Source organism: Salmo salar, chromosome 18, assembly GCF_965601325.2.
Source record: "Salmo salar chromosome 18, fSalSal1, whole genome shotgun sequence".
NCBI lineage: Eukaryota > Metazoa > Chordata > Actinopteri > Salmoniformes > Salmonidae > Salmo > Salmo salar.
Genome location: NC_138308.1, coordinates 26675821 through 26696527, shown reverse-complemented (window position 1 = coordinate 26696527; position 20707 = coordinate 26675821). Strand labels below are relative to the sequence as shown.

The window sequence follows — 20707 nt, the reverse complement described above, 5'->3', positions numbered from 1 at the left end:
TCATAGGGTTGTTATTAGCAGGGCTACCAATAAAATTGTCTTTTTAGGCTCGAACATTATTTCAAATAAAATGGGCATTGTAAAACTATGGATTTTTACAATGCGACTTTTCAGTTGTCACTGGATGTTCCACATAGCTTGTGCTTCATTTAGCGGAGGGGCACAAAAACCGTCATACCCGTTCACGTAGTGGGACAAGAAAGGAAGAGAGCTGGTGACAGCACGACTGAGCACCGGGCAGGGAACGCTACGGCATAAGTTGAAATATTTTGTGTGGCAGCTGACGGCATTTACGTTCGTGCTCTCGTTGAAAACTGACATGTTTGCCGTCTACCTTGTACCACGTGAACGCGGCATTTGTATGTCCTCCGTTGGTTTTGAACGAATCTTTAAAGGTGTAAACTCGCTTAACTACTGCATTGTATTGATGCAATTGTGTTCATCACTTATGTCATCACTTCAAGGAAATAATTTACCCCTGGGCGGCTTTTAATTATATTCTAATACAATGGAGCTTCAGAATTGAGTCGCAACTACTGAAAAACACTAATGGGTGACACATATACATCTACAAACCATGAAACAAAAATCTTCCATTGACTGGGTTTGCTCAGACGTTCGGCTGCGCTTGCGCAGTTGTGTAAATACAGGTTTGTGGAATGAGTAGACTGAGGAAGTGTATGCTACGTGAGTGTTCCGATTTGTCCTGAATAGCGTTTCTTTCCTCTTCAAATTAACAATGGCAACACCTGAGCTCCGGACAGAGTTGGTTAAGTATTTGGAAAGTCTGAATATCCAGACGGTCTGCGTAGACCATCCACCGGTAAGAACCAATAATGTTAGTTTAGCTAACGTTAGCTAGCTTGCTAAGGTGGTCCAGTGAGTTTAATATTTCAATGCACTGGATTGGAGAACAAATGCACATCCCCACCATCACTCCTAGAATAAGAATTTAGCCGTGCATTGTTTTGCTATTTTGGAAAATAATTGACACTTACTGAGCTTTATTTTGTGTTCCCTTTAACAACCACAACTAGGTGTCGCAAGCCATGTTCATTTTAGTACTGGTGCTTATTCGATGTGTAGAACGTTACAGGTAGAAAATGTGACAATTATCCCGCATGCGACTTTTAATAGACGTATCATATGTTCTCTTATACTATTCTTCAGTGAATTGTTCCTTCTGATTTTTGGTAGGATTGTATTTCATTTCAGTAGTCGCCTCTCCAGTGCTGATCTGTTACCAGTCTAGGTGAAAGCAGTAGGATAGATGCCTACTAGAATTTGTACTTGTCCAGATCTTCCATTTCAGAGTAGATGAAACGAGAGGGAGACATTTTAGACATCAGATACCAAAGTAACATGTCCTCTAACTTGCTGTGATATTTTTTTCTCCCTTAGGTATTCACTGTGGAAGAAATGATGCCTCACCTGCAAGACCTCAGTGGAGCAGTTACTAAGAACCTCTTCCTGAAAGACAAGAAGAAGAAGGGCCTGTGGCTAGTCTCTGTCCGCCATGACCGTCCGGTCAACCTCAACGACCTGGCTAAGAAGCTAGGCTTGGGTAGCGGCAACCTCCGCTTTGCTGAGGAGGCAGCCATGTTGGAGAAACTGAAGGTGGGCCAAGGCTGTGCCACTGCCCTGGCACTCTTCTGTGATAAGGACCACAGCGTCAAGTTTGTCCTGGACAGCGACCTGGTCAACGGAGGCCATGAGCGAGTTTACTTCCATCCCATGACCAATGCTGTCTCTATGGGACTAAAGCCAGAGGATCTCTTGAAGTTTTTAAAGGAGACAGGACATGAACCAGTTCTTCAGAGCTTTGACTAGTAAATACCTTGAAATTAACATACTTACTATCCTGTCAGACTGTGCTTTGGCTTGGTACAAGGATTTATTTTAAAGTTATTTACTTTGTGCCTTTACTTCGGGTTATCAAGAAATGTCCATTATTGTAAAAAAAATAATCAAACATTTGGGACAGAATAATGGATGGAGAGCCCTTGTTTTCTATGGGCAAGAGGCCAGTAGATAGTTGGTTATATGTACATGGTTGAAAGACAGTGTCGTAGTGATTTACGGTGTTTGCATTGCATCTCCCTCTGCGAGATCTAGTCATTTACACTGTTTTGATACTAAACACTGCAGTGTAATAAAGGAGATGATGGAACTCCACTCATATCATCTGGGATTATACGCTATCTTTCTATGCACATCCTTAACTTAGGTGCTGGGCTAATAAAGAACACCTGTAAAGAACAGGAAGGTCTGCACACTGTATATGCTCCCAATCCACCGGTTTGGAGCAAAACATTTTCAATAAAGCAGAATAAACAGTGCAGGCCTATTCCCCCTAAAGTGTCATATATAATATTTAAAGGGGCATTACATTAATCTGTCTGTAGAAATCATGACATTACTTTCATCCAATCATCCAACTTCAGTTGGTGATTAGATTACAAATTATTCATCAGACGAAGAATAGATGACACTTGACAGTTACAGTCCTTTATGAGATGAAGACTTGGCGCTGTGGGCAGTGAAGATGAAATGACACACAGGAGTCTTCTGGAATTTTCATTACATCAAATAGATTTATGTAAAAGTGGAGAAGGAAATGGACACTAGGTCATCATCACAGACACAGTAATCTGACAGCACTGTACACATACACAGCTGTGCCATTCAGCTCACACAACCTTTATCTTGATTGGATTGGCTGTCAATCAAACAGATGGCATGGCTTCCTGCGATAGTCATTTTGGCATTTCAGAGGAACACAACTTAAAACATAGTCCATTCTGATTGGGAGGAAAGCGTGTTGATTGATTGCTCCATGCAGAATGTGGTTGACCTTGTTGTTCTGTGTCCACATGCAGTTTTATTTCCTGTGCATATTGCTGAAAGTAGATGTCAGCTGTTCCACAGAAGAAAGATGTTGCATGTGCATGCTCATTTACAAAGAGTATCATTAACATCAAATGGCAGACTGCAAAAGTCCAGCTGATTCAAAGTCACACAGAGGACAATGTGGAGTCCCCAGGGTCTAGTTGAAGCTCACCCATTTGGCTTTGCGTGAACATTGGCACCAAGTGTAGGTCCGTGTAGAGTGAACGTTAGCAGTCTGTCACCATAGCAGGTAGCCTAGTCATTAGAGCGTTGGACTAGTAACCGAAAGGTTGCATGATCAAATCCCCGAGCTGACAAGGTAAAAATCTGTCGTTCTGCCCCTGAACAAGGCAGTTAACCCACTGTTCCTAGGCCGTCATTGAAAATAAGAAATTGTTCTTAACTGACTTGCCTAGTTAAATAAAGGTAAAAATTTGCCAGAAAGTCAGTTTTAGAAAAACAATTGTCACCACATACAGGTAACTGCCAAAATAAAGGACAAACTTGAGTAAATGAGGGTTCTGGCAGCACTGTTATGGTGTGAGGAGCACTTTCCTGCCATGGTTTAGATCCTCTCAACCCCTTAGATGGCAAGGTAAACACCAATATATACACATCTATTCTGAGGATCACCTTCAACCGATGGTGAAGAATTTCAATCCTGATGGGAGTGGTCTCTTCCAGGACAACAATGGGCAAGGTAGTTTTGCATGGCCCGGTGCTCCCATTGGTCCTTAAGTGAAATCTACACCCACCCGGGGCACCGGGCCATGTGAAACAAACGGGCCCAATGTCCCTCCACAGGGCACGATTGGTCACTGAATGGTCTGATGAGCATGAAAACGATGTAAACCATATGTCATGGCCGTCTCAGTCACCAGATCTCAACCCAATTGAACACTTATGGGAGATTCTGGAGCGGCGCCTGAGACAGCGTTTTCCACCACCATCAACAAAACACAAAATTATAGAATTTCTCATGGAAGAATGGTGTTGCATCCCTCCAATAGAGTTCCAGACACTTGTAGAATCTATGCCAAGGCGTATTGAAGCTGTTCTGGGTGGCTCGTGGTGGCCCAACGCCCTATTAAGACACTTTGTTGGCGTTTCTTTTATTTTGGCAGTTACCTGTATGTCTTAAAGGGAAATTTCAACATGTTTCTACTTCATATTCATCACCTCCAGCACCACCCCAACATCAACATATGTAAAAAAAAAAAAGGTGCATTTATGTTTTGCAGTAAAAAATATATTTTCCAATGACATCAACCAATTAGTAAGCAATACCTACTCATAATTGGTTCAAAATCACACCATGCACAACAATGATGTAATTGGAAACACATCTTCCTCTATATTTTACCACAAAACATAGAAACGTGGCATTTTCTCATATGTTGTTGTTGGGGTGGTTGCTGGAGATGATGAATATGAAATTGAACATTTTAGAAATGTCCCTTTATGAGTTTTGTTTCCTTGATTCAAGGAAAAAAGAGGACGTTTACTTTTCTCTATTGAAGCATTCTTGAAATTGATTTAAATGTTGTTGTTTTTACAAGCTTTTCTCACTGAAGACCATCTCAGTAGACCAACTTTTAAAGGCTTCAAAGTCAAACAGACAGCTCGAAGGTCACTTTCCTCTGAGTTGGAGGCAGACAGAGTGAAGAGAAGAAGAGAAGGGGACAGAAAAATGTTAGAGGCAGAAATGACAGAAGAAGATGAACATGTAGATATGGACGCACAGGAAAGCAGTCTACATGCATCGACAGTCCGGGTAAGGGGAGGGGTTTCAGCTGCACGACACCAAAGCCATGCAGTACTGCAGATAGATAAGCTCGCAAAGGGACCACAACCTCGTATACAGCCACCAGTGCTTTTTCCTGAATACCAACAGAAAAAAGTGAAGTAAAGCCAGCTATGGACACACACAGTATCACTGAGGAGCAGGGAGGACGGGAGGGAGGGGGTGCATGTAGGTGTAGCAGGACAGACAGGTCCTCCTGTTATTAGGGGTTGGGCACAAAAATGGACAAAGCGTGTTCCACCAGACGCCATGCAGACGGTCCATTCATGTGCCCTTTACCGGGTGGCACAAGCCAGGCCGGGGGGGACGACGACGACGACACACCAGCGTAGCATAAGCAAGCACGTCCAGGATGGGACATCTGTTACACCACTTTGGGTTACCATGGAGCCCCCCCCCCCCATCTCCCTGTTGGACTTGGAGAGCAGCACTCACCACTTGAGCTCATCAATAATGTTTAGGAGCTTTGTTGCTCCCCAGTTCCGCTTTTTGACTTTCTGCGCTCTTGTAACACTTCCACATCTGCAGAACAAAAGCATGTTATATTCCATCTGAATAAAGGCTGCAGTTAATGGTTTATACACACAAGATAAATACGATAAAACTATTTCAAAATGGTAAATACATAACGAAGCAGAAATAAATACATCTAAACTACCAACGACATCACTACTCCTACTACTGGTGCATAAAGGAGTGCTTTCTGCCCTTGAATATAACTTCATATGGTTCATAATATACGTTTGTACAAGGTGGACCCAGTCAGTCTACAATAATACATAACCTAAAATGAGTTATTGTGCTATTGGAATTTGTATTGTGGCCGTGAGCATTCTCACGACACCTTACCCAGATCCAATACCATGACAACCAAGAGTAGAAGAACCTTCATTCACAAAATAATCTTACAATCACATTCGTCTCACTTGCAAATTTCTCTCATCACTAACACTAGCAAGGCAACATTCTCTCTACAACTTACATTTCCTCTCAAATCATTTAGTGAATGACATTTCTTCCAAAACCATCCCTTAACCCCAATTGAGAAGGATTTGTTCAGAAAATTAAATAGAACAGAAAAAACGTGTCATATGCACAAAACACAAACACACCAAAGAAAAAGACAAAACCATTTTGATCACAACAATCAAAATGAAAGGTCCAGAACAAACCAAGACAGAATAAAGCCATGCAGTTCAGTGAATATGCATTGAGGTCGATACAGTAGAATTAGACTGGTAATGAAATGCGACACAGTACTTTAGAGAGGACAGGATTCCCCCACATACCAAACACCCAATAAGAAAAAAAGGGAAACAGAATCTATTATATCTCATTAATAGATGAGAAACTGGTTTCCTGTTAAAGATAGTAGCTCTTTCCTCTGAAGGGCTAGATTACTTAATGACTCCATAAATAGAGCTTATTGGCAGCTAATGTGTTCCTCAGACAGCCTATCATGGGACAGCACGTCTCATAACGTTAATATTAAACAGAGCTCCATTATAACTCTGGAGGACCTCTGACATGGAGATTAATTTAAAAAAAGTTGAACTGAATGTCCAAATGATAGTTAATGTAGCGTTGCAACATGTTTTCTGAAGATGCATTTGTGATTGATAAATAAATGGTAAATGTTGATTAAAATAACAAGAACAGCTATTCATGTCCCCCATAATGCAGTCATGTAATAGCTTTAAAATGTGAGCCAAACAAGAGGTTTGATTAATGAATATTGAAGCAAAGACATCCAGAGAACCCCACTTCCACAAGACAAAGGGATAGACCAAACCAGAGGTGAGGAATTGTGATTTACAAATCAGCCATGAAAACATGAAAGCTCAACAGAAACATAGCATGATAGTGCTTTGATAAAGCATGCAGAGTTCCTTCTTTCTCCCCCACCATCACTGGTCCTTATGCAGGTCCCAGATCAGTAGCTGACCAGGGCGCCACACATTCAGACACAGCCATACTCATACCACAACGATTGTTGGTCCTCTGGGCTAAGGGGTTGGGATGGGGATTGGTCAGCATCGAGCACACGATTGGTGTCAATTACCTCCTGTTCCCCATTCTGATCAGGTGGGCAGGGCTTTTGACCATTTGGTTGGTTCTGGGCGGTTTGAACAGAGTTGGGCTGGGGGTGGGTTTTGCCTGGGGGGCCGCTGATGTTACTGACCAGGGAGGTGTTGAGGGAGAGGAAGGTATGGCTCTTGGCCCCTGTGAAGGTTGGCTCGCTGAAGATGGAGTCCATAAACACTGACTCTACTGTGAAGGACTTTCCAAAGAAGGACTCCAGGCTGGAGAGATCAGTTTCCTTACTATTGGGGGGTTGCTGACTGCCCGTGCAGGGCATACTGACTGACTTGGGCACGAGGGCTGGGGCTAGGGGGATGGACTGGTGATTGGGGTGTTGTGAGGGGGTACTGGTTGTGGGGTACTCACTGGGCGTGGTGGAGGCGCGAGGCGAGGCCTTTGAGGAGGGTGAGTGGTCCACAGACACAGGCTGCCGGGCGTCTTTGGACAGCAGGTCGTGTATGCTGGTCCGACGCGTGGAGCCCTCAGCTGTGGAGATGACGCTGCTGGCCCGGGGCAGCGTGGAGAAGGAGGTGGAAGAGATGTCCAGACGCTCAGACACAGACATGGCTTTACTCTGGGAGGAGAGGACGACCCGGGGCTGGACCGTGCCCTTCACACGCGTACTCTCTGCCTTCCGTAGACTGGGACGACCTGGTTGGCCACCCCTTGCGGGGCGGCCGTCTGAGTGCACTGGCGCTGCCTTCCCACTGGCTGAGCGCAGGATGCCCCGCCCCTTAGTGCCGGTGCAGGAGGTGGAGCCTCGCTCAGCCCGGTCCCTCTGCACATGCTCAGTGCCTCCAGAGAGGCGGGGAGACTCAACGGTCAGATTCTCTTGGCTGCCAGACTGGAGATGGAGAGGAGACATTCAAGTTTCCATACCATGACATTACCTGGGCTTTATAGCAGACTTGATTGGTGAAATAACTTCTACTTGTTTCTTATCATAGCACATCTGAAGCCTATGAATAAAACAGTACTCCTATCCCAAAATGGTATAGTACAGTGTTGTAATCTAGTGTTGCTGTGTGTTCCAGGCTGTCACCTCTGCAGGGTCGGTGCTCTCCTCTAGGAACTGCTGTAGAGAGACCACTTCACTGGTGCTGCCCGAGGAGTTGCTCGTCTTCTTCCTGACCTGAGCGGCCTGGGGGTCCAGGGACCTCCGCAGCAGCATGGGGCTCTGGTGAGAGGAGCGGGACAGGGGGTGCTGGACAGGGCTGCTCCCGCTGGACCACTCCTCCTGGTCCAGACTGAGACTGAACTCCCCACTACTCTCACTGTGGGGCCTGCTGAGGTTTCCGTTCAACGTGCCTGAAGAGAAGCAGTACTGTAGGTGAGTTCTGTACTAACGGCGTATGACTAACTCAAGTACTAACATTAGAGTACCACCCCAAGGTGATGACAGGCTCTGGATATAAAGCATCGCTCAGGAACATAGCTCTGGAACCTGCTTTTTTGTGACACAGCAAATAAATACAAAATATGCTAAACCTGGACCCTCCCAGAACATCCCTCAGACTAAGAGAAGAAGCAATTCCCAAGAGTTGTATACTCATTTCTTCCTTCTGTTTCTTATTGTTTGAATCTATTGTGTGTGTGAATCAACAACGGTATACAGGAGCGTGGGAGAGAGGGGGGTGACTGTACCTTTGGTCTGGAGTGGAGAGAAGTGGGAGTTATTATTGCCATTACTACTGATGGTCTTGATACTATGGAGGCTGGAGGGTCTGGAGGCTGGATAGGGAGACGAGTGCACACAGTTTGAGAGAGCACGTCACACAGGGCAGCAGATGGTGCATGCAGGCAGGAAGGGTGGCACGGTGCCATGCTACTCCAACAACATGCCCGATCACACAAAGGGAGTGGGGAGGGAGGGGCACACATACTTGAAGGGAAGAATCATTCAAGAGGAAGGATCTATATTAAAACCTGATTGGAGGAAAGGAGCTTTGTGAATGACCCAGAGGCCAACAGGGGAGGGAGAGGAGGATTATACTAGAGGACAGGTGTGTGAGATGCAAACTGATAGTGTTGTTGCTGTTATTAGTGGGCTTCAGGATGGTTCAGGATGGTTCAGATTTGGGAAAGTGATGTCAGCAGGTATGAGGCCGGTAATCATTTATAGTGGTAGCGATCTTGAAGTGGTACTTTTAGTGGTCTTAGACAGACGTGTGACTTCCAACAGATGCTACAGGGGACTCTGCACATAGTGGATGGGTCGAGAACAGAGGGTGAGAGCCTGAGTACTGTTAAAGACCTGCAGGCCTGGCACATTCAACACACATAACTGCCTGGGTTAACCTGCTCCCACAGATATTAGACACTACACTGGGCTACAGCAGTGCAGTTCACTAATACTGAGCTACTGCTAGTTACGCTCACTAGGAAATACTGCATGGTTCTAGACTATCTTCCATTATATTAGTTAACTCACAAACATTCCAGAACATTAATGTAACAGAGTGTAAGTGAAACAGACTGTCCTTGTGAAATTCATGCAATTAAAAAAAAACAAGTATAATTACTGTATTACACAATGTACATGTCAGTGGGAGGACATTTTAACTAGCCAAGAGTGAACAGGAAATAGAGATAACTTGTGTGTGTTATATGTGTGTGTGAGTGGGGATATGGAGTAAGCAGAAAACCTGATCTACCAGCTAATGGAGGCAGGCAGCTTTAGACCATTTGTTAGGTGGAGTTTACGGTTAATGATAACATTTTGGCAGAATCCCTTTCTAATGGTAGCAAACTGAAATGCCGAGATATGGGCCAAGCTTCTAGCTAACGTTAGTGGGCTATCTTTACATCATGGTGACACAACATTTACACTTACTGTAGGGCTTTTTAAAACAGGGACTTTTTTGGGGGCCATTTGATATTTCATTCCAGTAGTAAACTGGTGTTAATCCCTGTGGTATATAATAGTAATGGGAGTTTCTGTCCTTAAGGTCAACAGTTATTTTACCTTGTCCTTTGACCTCAATGGGGTCGTCTGAGGATGCTGGGACATCTTCACAGGAAGCGTTGTCTGGAAGAAAGACAAAGAGATGAGGAAATATGAGTTATGATTGGCGGGATGGAGAGACTATAGGAGAATAGGGCTTATGAGGGAAGCAAAGTCTGCGTCAGCCAATCAGTAAGCCAATCTTCTGAAAGCTAGAGTATGAAAAAAATGAAATTAATGACGGCAGATCTTTCTACTACAGTAAATACACAGGTTAAGAGCATTGGGCCAGTAACCGAAAGGACGCTGGTTTGAATCCCCGAGCCAGCAAGGTGGACAAATTTGCCGTTCTGCCTCAGAGCAAGGCAGTTAACCCCCAACAACAACTGCTCCCCAGGGGCCGATGACCTGGACGTCGTTTAAGGCAGCCTCCCGCACCTCTCTGATTCAGATGGTTAAATGCAGAAGACACATTTTGGTTGAATGCATTCAGTTGTGCAACTGACTAGGTATCCCCTTTCCCTAGACGATAGTTCAGATCACCACACAGAGGAAGAGGGGATAGACTAGCGGTCCTGTAGTCTCTACCTTTGATCTTCAGGCTCCTCTTGGCCCTGCTGCCTGAAGGTAGGGTGAGGGTGGCGTAGTTGATAGCGTTGGTGGAGTAGGCCATGGAACCCAGCTCTTTCATTCGCCGGGTACTGCTGCCCCCGTTGGTCTCGACGGGCCCCTCCAGGTTCTCTGTGCTGCCTGCCCACTGACCCCCCGCCAGGGCCATGGTCTGTAGCAAGTCGTTCATAGCTGGGTTGGAGATGAAGATCAATTAGCCGATACCTCCTACCCTTATGTGGTGGGCTGACTGGCCCCAGAGGGAGGGCACAGGGAGCAGCGGTAGGCTAGGCATGCAGTGGCTGCTAAGAGTCAGAGCAGCAGCATTCAGAGATGTGACACAGTCAGTGTCGGCAAGCCCATGTTGGCAAGGCATGCAAAAGAGCTGAAATGCAGCCAAAATGAAAAAAGACTCAATAAAAATAGCAGAGAGAGTGACAGATAAAAGAAAAGACAGGGAATGATAGAGAAAATGAGAGAAAGAAAGAAAGAAAAAACAAGATAGAGAAAAAGATAAAGAAATCAATGGAAGGCTCCATTTCAATTCCTACATGGTGGCTGAGAGAGAGAGAGAGAGAGAGAGAGCGCGCGCAGTGTGGTTCTGCCAAGCCATGCCTGCATCAGCACTGTAGTGAGAGAGGGGTGAGACGGCAGGCTGCACTCACACCACAGGCTGAGATATATAGATGGGGCCAGAGTCACACAGTGCAGGCCACACACATCCACAGACCACACCACACCATACAGTACGGTACAGTAGAGAAAAGTGAACTGGCATACAGTTCCTCGTGACTGCACTGTCACACACATATACATGGACTAGACCTCGACTAAAAATAATCTACAGCTCATCTACAGATATCACAACACTACAGCGATATCTGTGAACCCTACAGTTCACAGAACACTTCTATCCTCTACAATCACACTAACTCACATTCGTGTCCTTAATCACTGAAGAGAGTGTTAGTTTGTTCTAATATCAACATATGTTAGTTCTTGTATGTCATTACTTTGACTGTACACAAATCTAACCCAAACACAACAACATGTGTTAAGATAGATGCAGCTACTATTAGGGATACAGTAGTGTTTGAGTTTTGTATTCCTAGAATGGAAGGAAAGAAACCAGCTAGAAGCTATGAGAGGAGACTAGGTGATGGAGGGAGGCAGGCGCAGGCCAGAGGAGGTGGAGCGATGGGGGGAGGTGGTAGGACGCTGGGCGGGCTATTGGAGGTCTTACACATGGACCGGCGGTAGATGGCCTTCTCTTTGTCTTTCTCCTTCGATCTGGTCCTCATAAAGGGCAACCTTTTCAGAGCTGTCAGTTTACAGCCAAAGCAGAGAGGGGAGAAACAGAAAGACCAGGGGAGATGGAGAGGAACAGAAAGGAGGGGAAAACAGATGGATGTTAATGCTGAGAACCAGGGGGAGAAACCCAGGGGGAGAGAACCAGGGGGAGAGAACCAGGGGGAGAGAACCAGGGGGAGAGAACCAGGGGGAGAGAACCAGGGGGAGAGAACCAGGGTAGTGCCCTGAAGACCCAACTGGGACCGAAAACAAACACACAGAGTTACACAAGTGAAAACGCTTACATGCAAATGAGCACACACACACTAACACTCACTGTTCAAACAAATTCATACACAAAACACCAGCTCAGTGGGATGGCTGTGAAGAGGGTTGTCACATAGAAGGCATCAGGCTGCCAACAGACACCACACACACACACACACACACACACACACACCACACACACACCACACACACACCACACACACACACACACACACACACACACACACACACACACACACACACACACACACACACACACACACACACACACACACACACAGTGATGTTTATTAAAGGGTGCAATTAGGAGGTAAAACGATGAGACAAGGGGAGTGGCACTGCAGTGAAAGGAGTATTCACAGGGAAACAGAAGATTCTGGGACACTGACTATACAGAGACACCATTTTAGATTTCCAGCTCCAGTCTGCATTTCACAGAAATAAAGAAGCGGAACTTCAGTCTTTTTTTTTTAGACATATCTCATATTGTGTGTTACTTAAACGTTATTAGAGCTATTCAAAGACAAATCAAATAGTTGCATAAAAGGTTGTCTTTACTATAGTTGAAGACAAAAAATGTGTTAATAGCTGGTGCATTGAGGTGACCCATAATGCATTGCACCTTTTAATAGGTATGGACATTGACTGAAGGATGAGTCATGACACGTTGACATGATTTGAGTGAGAGGACAGCTCGACTACAAGCCGCGCCCAGCCCTCCCCTCTTAGCATACCATTAGAGGAACCCTGGTTACCCTGGTTACCCTGCACATGGGAATGCTGCACTCTCTGAGAGTCTCTCTTCCCTTTTGCACAGAGAGAGAAAAACAAGCATCGCAAGCATTAGGTCCACACAACCAACCACCACACAGCAACAAGCATCTACTGTCCTGGAGTCTCCAGCCCGGCATACCTCACCGTCTGCAACTGATCACTGCTCATTCTTCATTTCCTGAATCTGACCCTGCTCATTCTTCATTTCCTGAATCTGACCCTGCGCTCATTCTTCATTTCCTGAATCTGACCCTGCTCATTCTTCATTTCCTGAATCTGACCCTGCTCATTCTTCATTTCCTGAATCTGACCCTGCTCATTCTTCATTTCCTGAATCTGACCCTGCTCATTCTTCATTTCCTGAATCTGACCCTGCTCATTCTTCATTTCCTGAATCTGACCCTGCTCATTCTTCATTTCCTGAATCTGACCCTGCTCATTCTCCATTTCCTGAATCTGACCCTGCTCATTCTCCATTTCCTGAATCTGACCCTGCTCATTCTTCATTTCCTGAAACTGACCCTGCTCATTCTTCATTTCCTGAATCTGACCCTGCGCTCATTCTTCATTTCCTGAATCTGACCCGGCTCATTCTTCATTTCCTGAATCTTCATTTCCTGAATCTGACCCTGCGCTCATTCTTCATTTCCTGAATCTGACCCTGCGCTCATTCTTCATTTCCTGAATCTGACCCTGCCCATTCTTCATTTCCTGAATCTGACCCTGCTCATTCTTCATTTCCTGAATCTGACCCTGCTCATTCTTCATTTCCTGAATCTGACCCTGCTCATTCTTCATTTCCTGAATCTGACCCTGCTCATTCTTCATTTCCTGAATCTGACCCTGCTCATTCTCCATTTCCTGAATCTGACCCTGCTCATTCTTCATTTCCTGAATCTGACCCTGCGCTCATTCTTCATTTCCTGAATCTGACCCTGCGCTCATTCTTCATTTCCTGAATCTGACCCTGCGCTCATTCTTCATTTCCTGAATCTGACCCTGCGCTCATTCTTCATTTCCTGAATCTGACCCTGCGCTCATTCTTCATTTCCTGAATCTGACCCTGCGCTCATTCTTCATTTCCTGAATCTGACCCTGCGCTCATTCTTCATTTCCTGAATCTGACCCTGCCCATTCTTCATTTCCTGAATCTGACCCTGCTCATTCTTCATTTCCTGAATCTGACCCTGCTCATTCTTCATTCCCTGAATCTGACCCTGCTCATTCTTCATTTCCTGAATCTGACCCCGCTCATTCTTCATTTCCTGAATCTGACCCCGCTCATTCTTCATTTCCTGAATCTGACCCTGCGCTCATTCTTCATTTCCTGAATCTGACCCTGCTCATTCTTCATTTCCTGAATCTGACCCTGCTCATTCTTCATTTCCTGAATCTGACCCGGCTCATTCTTCATTTCCTGAATCTGACCCTGCTCATTCTTCATTTCCTGAATCTGACCCTGCGCTCATTCTTCATTTCCTGAATCTGACCCGGCTCATTCTTCATTTCCTGGCTCTGACCCTGCTCATTCTTCATTTCCTGAATCTGACCCTGCGCTCATTCTTCATTTCCTGAATCTGACCCTGCTCATTCTTCATTTCCTGAATCTGACCCTGCGCTCATTCTTCATTTCCTGAATCTGACCCTGCGCTCATTCTTCATTTCCTGAATCTGACCCTGCCCATTCTTCATTTCCTGAATCTGACCCTGCTCATTCTTCATTTCCTGAATCTGACCCTGCTCATTCTTCATTTCCTGAATCTGACCCTGCTCATTCTTCATTTCCTGAATCTGACCCTGCTCATTCTTCATTTCCTGAATCTGACCCTGCTCATTCTCCATTTCCTGAATCTGACCCTGCTCATTCTTCATTTCCTGAATCTGACCCTGCGCTCATTCTTCATTTCCTGAATCTGACCCTGCGCTCATTCTTCATTTCCTGAATCTGACCCTGCGCTCATTCTTCATTTCCTGAATCTGACCCTGCGCTCATTCTTCATTTCCTGAATCTGACCCTGCGCTCATTCTTCATTTCCTGAATCTGACCCTGCGCTCATTCTTCATTTCCTGAATCTGACCCTGCGCTCATTCTTCATTTCCTGAATCTGACCCTGCCCATTCTTCATTTCCTGAATCTGACCCTGCTCATTCTTCATTTCCTGAATCTGACCCTGCTCATTCTTCATTCCCTGAATCTGACCCTGCTCATTCTTCATTTCCTGAATCTGACCCCGCTCATTCTTCATTTCCTGAATCTGACCCCGCTCATTCTTCATTTCCTGAATCTGACCCTGCGCTCATTCTTCATTTCCTGAATCTGACCCTGCTCATTCTTCATTTCCTGAATCTGACCCTGCTCATTCTTCATTTCCTGAATCTGACCCGGCTCATTCTTCATTTCCTGAATCTGACCCTGCTCATTCTTCATTTCCTGAATCTGACCCTGCGCTCATTCTTCATTTCCTGAATCTGACCCGGCTCATTCTTCATTTCCTGAATCTGACCCTGCTCATTCTTCATTTCCTGAATCTGACCCTGCGCTCATTCTTCATTTCCTGAATCTGACCCTGCTCATTCTTCATTTCCTGAATCTGACCCTGCCCATATTCTTCATTTCCTGAATCTGACCCTGCACATTCTTCATTTCCTGAATCTGACCCTGCTCATTCTTCATTTCCTGAATCTGACCCTGCTCATTCTTCATTTCCTGAATCTGACCCGGCTCATTCTTCATTTCCTGAATCTGACCCTGCTCATTCTTCATTTCCTGAATCTGACCCTGCTCATTCTTCATTTCCTGAACCTGACCCTGCTCATTCTTCATTTCTGACCCTGCTCATTCTTCATTTCCTGAATCTGACCCTGCTCATTCTTCATTTCCTGAATCTGACCCGGCTCATTCTTCATTTCCTGAATCTGACCCTGCTCATTCTTCATTTCCTGAATCTGACCCTGCGCTCATTCTTCATTTCCTGAATCTGACCCTGCTCATTCTTCATTTCCTGAATCTGACCCTGCGCTCATTCTTCATTTCCTGAATCTGACCCTGCGCTCATTCTTCATTTCCTGAATCTGACCCTGCGCTCATTCTTCATTTCCTGAATCTGACCCTGCACTCATTCTTCATTTCCTGAATCTGACCCTGCCCATATTCTTCATTTCCTGAATCTGACCCTGCCCATTCTTCATTTCCTGAATCTGACCCTGCTCATTCTTCATTTCCTGAATCTGACCCTGCTCATTCTTCATTTCCTGAATCTGACCCTGCTCATTCTTCATTTCCTGAATCTGACCCTGCTCATTCTTCATTTCCTGAATCTGACCCTGCTCATTCTTCATTTCCTGAATCTGACCCTGCTCATTCTTCATTTCTGACCCTGCTCATTCTTCATTTCCTGAATCTGACCCGGCTCATTCTTCATTTCCTGAATCTGACCCTGCGCTCATTCTTCATTTCCTGAATCTGACCCTGCGCTCATTCTTCATTTCCTGAATCTGACCCTGCGCTCATTCTTCATTTCCTGAATCTGACCCTGCGCTCATTCTTCATTTCCTGAATCTGACCCTGCCCATATTCTTCATTTCCTGAATCTGACCCTGCTCATTCTTCATTTCCTGAATCTGACCCTGCTCATTCTTCATTTCCTAAATCTGACCCTGCTCATTCTTCATTCCCTGAATCTGACCCTGCTCATTCTTCATTTCCTGAATCTGACCCTGCTCATTCTTCATTTCTGACCCTGCTCATTCTTCATTTCCTGAATCTGACCCGGCTCATTCTTCATTTCCTGAATCTGACCCGGCTCATTCTTCATTTCCTGAATCTGACCGTGCTCATTCTTCATTTCCTGAATCTGACCCTGCTCATTCTTCATTTCCTGAATCTGACCCTGCTCATTCTTCATTTCTGACCCTGCTCATTCTTCATTTCCTGAATCTGACCCGGCTCATTCTTCATTTCCTGAATCTGACCCGGCTCATTCTTCATTTCCTGAATCTGACCGTGCTCATTCTTCATTTCCTGAATCTGACCCTGCTCATTCTTCATTTCCTGAATCTGACCCTGCTCATTCTTCATTTCCTGAATCTGAATCTGACCCTCTCATGTTCTAGTGACAGAGTGTACTTTCCTGTCTGACCCAGTGTCCTTTGGTCTCTGTGTGGATCATATTTCCTGTGCCTGCCTTTCCTGTGTCCAACCCTGCATGTATTTATTAATACAATACGTGCTCTGCTTCCTGGGTCTTTTAGCTAACATGTGATCTAGTCCTTCTTCCTGTGTGTCAGTCCCTCTGGTCAGTTGTACTGAGAGAGGAAGACCTAGTCCTAGACTGCCTGGTCAGGTTTTTTAAAGGTCTATTGCTTCCTTCTATTGTGTTTATTTTACTGTAAAGTATATTGATGTGTTTTAATTGCACTTCAAATAAAGCTGGATTTGATCTGTTCAGTAGGGAGTATTCCATGCAGGCCTGAGAGTGTGTCTACTCACTGCTGCTCCTCTTGTGTGTCAGCGTGTCGTCCAGGGAGTTGGAGCCAGAGCCTATGGAGGAGGAGTCCTGGCTGTCCAGAGGAAGCCCCAGGAAGCCATCGCTGGACTCGGAGCGTGTGGGAGTCAGCGTCAGGGAACGCATCCGCTCCCGACTCCTCGGCTTGATCAGCTTCTTCATCTTCAGGGTGATCCAATTCCCCCGTCTGACACGAGAGAGGGGAGGGGAGGGAGAGGGGAGGGAGAGATGAGGGAGGGAGAGGGAGAGGGGAGGGAGAGATGAGGGAGGGGAGGGAGAGGGGAGGGAGAGATGAGGGAGGGAGAGGGAAAGGAGAGAGATGAGGGAGGGAGAGGGGAGGGAGAGATGAGGGAGGGAGAGGGAGGGAGAGATGAGGGAGGGAGAGATGAGGGAGGGAGAGATGAGGGAGGGAGAGGGAGAGGGGAGGGAGAGATGAGGGAGGGGAGGGAGAGGGGAGGGAGAGATGAGGGAGGGGAGGAAGAGGGGAGGGAGAGATGAGGGAGGGAGAGGGAAAGGAGAGAGATGAGGGAGGGAGAGGGGAGGGAGAGATGAGGGAAGGGGAGGGAAAGGAGAGAGATGGGGAGGAGGGGTTTGTTATTTGACTCTGGCTAGTGTTCAGTAGGAAGGAAAAGGGGGGGAAATGTTTTGAAATGAAGGGAATGCATTTCGTTTGTTTTCCCATTTCATGCCTATTGAACCAGGGGTTGTCCAGCATCTGGGGTGTTCTTGTAAACCACAGCATACCAATTCCCCAGAGACAGCCATCATTTACAGCTATGATGATGTTGGTTAGGCATAAATATGAACCAGAGCTGCCTGGTTAGGTAGAAATTTCAACCATATGCAGGGGTTGGTTACGTTCAGACGTAAACCATCTGCATTTAGTCAGGCACGGAAATGAATCAGAACGGAATGGCTAGGTATAGTGCAGTCGATTAGGTACTAGAATGAACCCTAACCAGACGACTGCAGCAATCGACTGCAGTTGTACATTTCATTTTCATGTGGGGGATGTCTGCTTTGTCTCAGCCAGTTGTTTACTATGACAGATAGTATACAGATATCTATGGACATGATGTAGTGCAGCATTCCCGAGTCTGGCCACAGCACCAACCACAGTGACAGCAGTGAGTGGATCCCTCCTAGCTACTGACCTCCGTGGAGGTGAGGGGTCGTAGAACTTATACTGATCCATGATCTTCTCCTCCAGCTTCTCCTTCTGTCTCCTCAACTCGTTCAGCTTGTCTCTGTGAAGGAGGGAAAGACCAGTTAGGGTCAGGGACAAATGACATCTAGACCAGTTAGGACCAGGGACAAATGACATCTAGACCAGTTAGGACCAGGGACAAATGACATCTAGACCAGTTAGGGTCAGGGACAAATGACATCTAGACCAGTTAGGGTCAGGGACAAATGACATCTAGACCAGTTAGGACCAGGGACAAATGACATCTAGACCAGTTAGGGTCAGGGACAAATGACATCTAGACCAGTTAGGGTCAGGGACAAATGACATCTAGACCAGTTAGGATCAGGGACAAATGACATCTAGCTACATAGCCAAGAAACAGACATTTCTCCTGTTGACATGTTTGACACCGGTTACAGGCTTGCAAAATGTAATAGTGGGGTCATCTCTCACATGTACTGTCTCTGTTCTACGTGGAACAGGTCCTTGCTCTCCATGGTCTGTTCTAGCAGGGTGCGGTTCTGCAGCATCAGGGTCTGGATCTGGTCCAGCAGGTGGCGGTTCTCCTCCTCCAGGTTCCCCTTCAACTGACTCAGCAACTAGGGAGAGAGAAATAAACCTTTTTTTACCTACATTTTCAATGGAAATGCTTATTGAGCAAGTTTCCACATTTCTTTTCCATGGTTGTATGTATTACTGCAGGTGGGCTGTGCCTTTTGCAGTGTGTGAATAGTTGTCTGACACTCTTTAAGCCTCAAAGAGCACAGTGTTGAGAAACCAGTTGTGTATCCCCAGGCACAACTACTCAATCAGCCTTCCTTTCCAACAGACAGATGTCAGGCAAACACTCATGTCTGGACAGTGGCCCAATATCAGCTATGAACACTTCCATAACATGGGGGCATATTTACCAAGAGTTTCCTGTGATAGAGTTGGGAAATATGTGGCACATGCAAATTCCAATCTAGTCGGTCTGTGGGAAAGGGGTGCAGATATTGTAGTTCCTCACACTGGTTGGTGAGAGGGAGGTAGAGAAGTGGGGTTGAGGGGTATGTAACCGTACCTCACACTGGTTAGTGAGAGGGAGGTAGAGAAGTGGGGTTGAGGGGTATGTAACCGTACCTCACACTGGTTAGTGAGAGGGAGGTAGAGAAGTAGGGTTGAGGGGTATGTAACCGTACCTCAGACTGGTTGGTGAGAGGGAGGTAGAGAAGTGGGGTTGAGGGGTATGTAACCGTACCTCACACTGGTTAGTGAGAGGGAGGTAGAGAAGTGGGGTTGAGGGGTATGTAACCGTACCTCACACTGGTTGGTGAGAGGGAGGTAGAGAAGTGGGGTTGAGGGGTATGTAACCGTACCTCACACTGGTTAGTGAGAGGGAGGTAGAGAAGTGGGGTTGAGGGGTATGTAACCGTACCTCACACTGGTTGGTGAGAGGGAGGTAGAGAAGTGGGGTTGAGGGGTATGTAACCGTATCTCACACTGGTTAGTGAGAGGGAGGTAGAGAAGTGGGGTTGAGGGGTATGTAACCGTACCTCACACTGGTTGGTGAGAGGGAGGTAGAGAAGTGGGGTTGAGGGGTATGTAACCGTACCTCACACTGGTTGGTGAGAGGGAGGTAGAGAAGTGGGGTTGAGGGGTATGTAACCGTACCTCACACTGGTTGGTGAGAGGGAGGTAGAGAAGTGGGGTTGAGGGGTATGTAACCGTACTTCACACTGGTTGGTGAGAGGGAGGTAGAGAAGTGGGGTTGAGGGGTATGTAACCGTACCTCACACTGGTTAGTGAGAGGGAGGTAGAGAAGTGGGGTTGAGGGGTATGTAACCGTACCTCACACTGGTTGGTGAGAGGGAGGTAGAGAAGTGGGGTTGAGGGGTATGTAACCGTACCTCACACTGGTTGGTGAGAGGGAGGTAGAGAAGTGGGGTTGAGGGGTATGTAACCGTACCTCACACTGGTTGGTGAGAGGGAGGTAGAGAAGTGGGGTTGAGGGGTATGTAACCGTACTTCACACTGGTTGGTGAGAGGGAGGTAGAGAAATGGGGTTGAGGGGTATGTTACCGTACCTCACACTGGTTGGTGAGAGGGAGGTAGAGAAGTGGGGTTGAGGGGTATGTAACCGTACCTCACACTGGTTGGTGAGAGGGAGGTAGAGAAGTGGGGTTGAGGGGTATGTAACCGTACCTCACACTGGTTGGTGAGAGGGAGGTAGAGAAGTGGGGTTGAGGGGTATGTAACCGTACCTCACACTGGTTGGTGAGAGGGAGGTAGAGAAGTGGGGTTGAGGGGTATGTAACCGTACCTCACACTGGTTGGTGAGAGGGAGGTAGAGA

General features: G+C 46.3%; 2 protein-coding genes across 7 annotated transcripts in view; one reads left to right on the top strand and one right to left on the bottom strand.

The window, feature by feature from the left end:
• Positions 1–605: 605 nt before the first annotated feature.
• Positions 606–2184, top strand: prorsd1 (prolyl-tRNA synthetase domain containing 1). Its single transcript, XM_014154862.2, has 2 exons — positions 606–823; positions 1402–2184. The coding sequence occupies exons 1-2, from the start codon at positions 740–742 to the stop codon at positions 1828–1830; spliced, it is 513 nt and encodes a 170-aa protein (XP_014010337.2). The 5' UTR covers positions 606–739; the 3' UTR covers positions 1831–2184.
• A 390-nt stretch (positions 2185–2574) lies between these two features.
• LOC106577115 (girdin) overlaps positions 2575–20707 on the bottom strand; it is a 102992-nt gene continuing 84859 nt past the window's right edge. The window contains exons 24-35 of one of the 6 annotated variants that reach the window (XM_045700967.2): positions 18828–18973; positions 18340–18432; positions 17170–17372; positions 12641–12712; positions 11572–11649; positions 10308–10520; positions 9741–9803; positions 8420–8506; positions 7818–8083; positions 7142–7619; positions 5129–5215; positions 2575–4529 (exon numbers count right to left, since the gene is read on the bottom strand). In XM_045700967.2, coding sequence (XP_045556923.2) covers positions 5151–5215; positions 7142–7619; positions 7818–8083; positions 8420–8506; positions 9741–9803; positions 10308–10520; positions 11572–11649; positions 12641–12712; positions 17170–17372; positions 18340–18432; positions 18828–18973 — 1764 coding nt within the window. In that variant the 3' untranslated portion in view covers positions 2575–4529; positions 5129–5150. Of the gene's footprint in view, positions 7620–7817; positions 8084–8419; positions 8507–9740; positions 9804–10307; positions 10521–11571; positions 11650–12640; positions 12713–17169; positions 17373–18339; positions 18433–18827; positions 18974–20707 lie in introns of all 6 variants that reach the window. The other 5 variants (XM_045700966.2, XM_045700961.2, XM_045700963.2 and 2 more) reach the window with 5 other exon arrangements.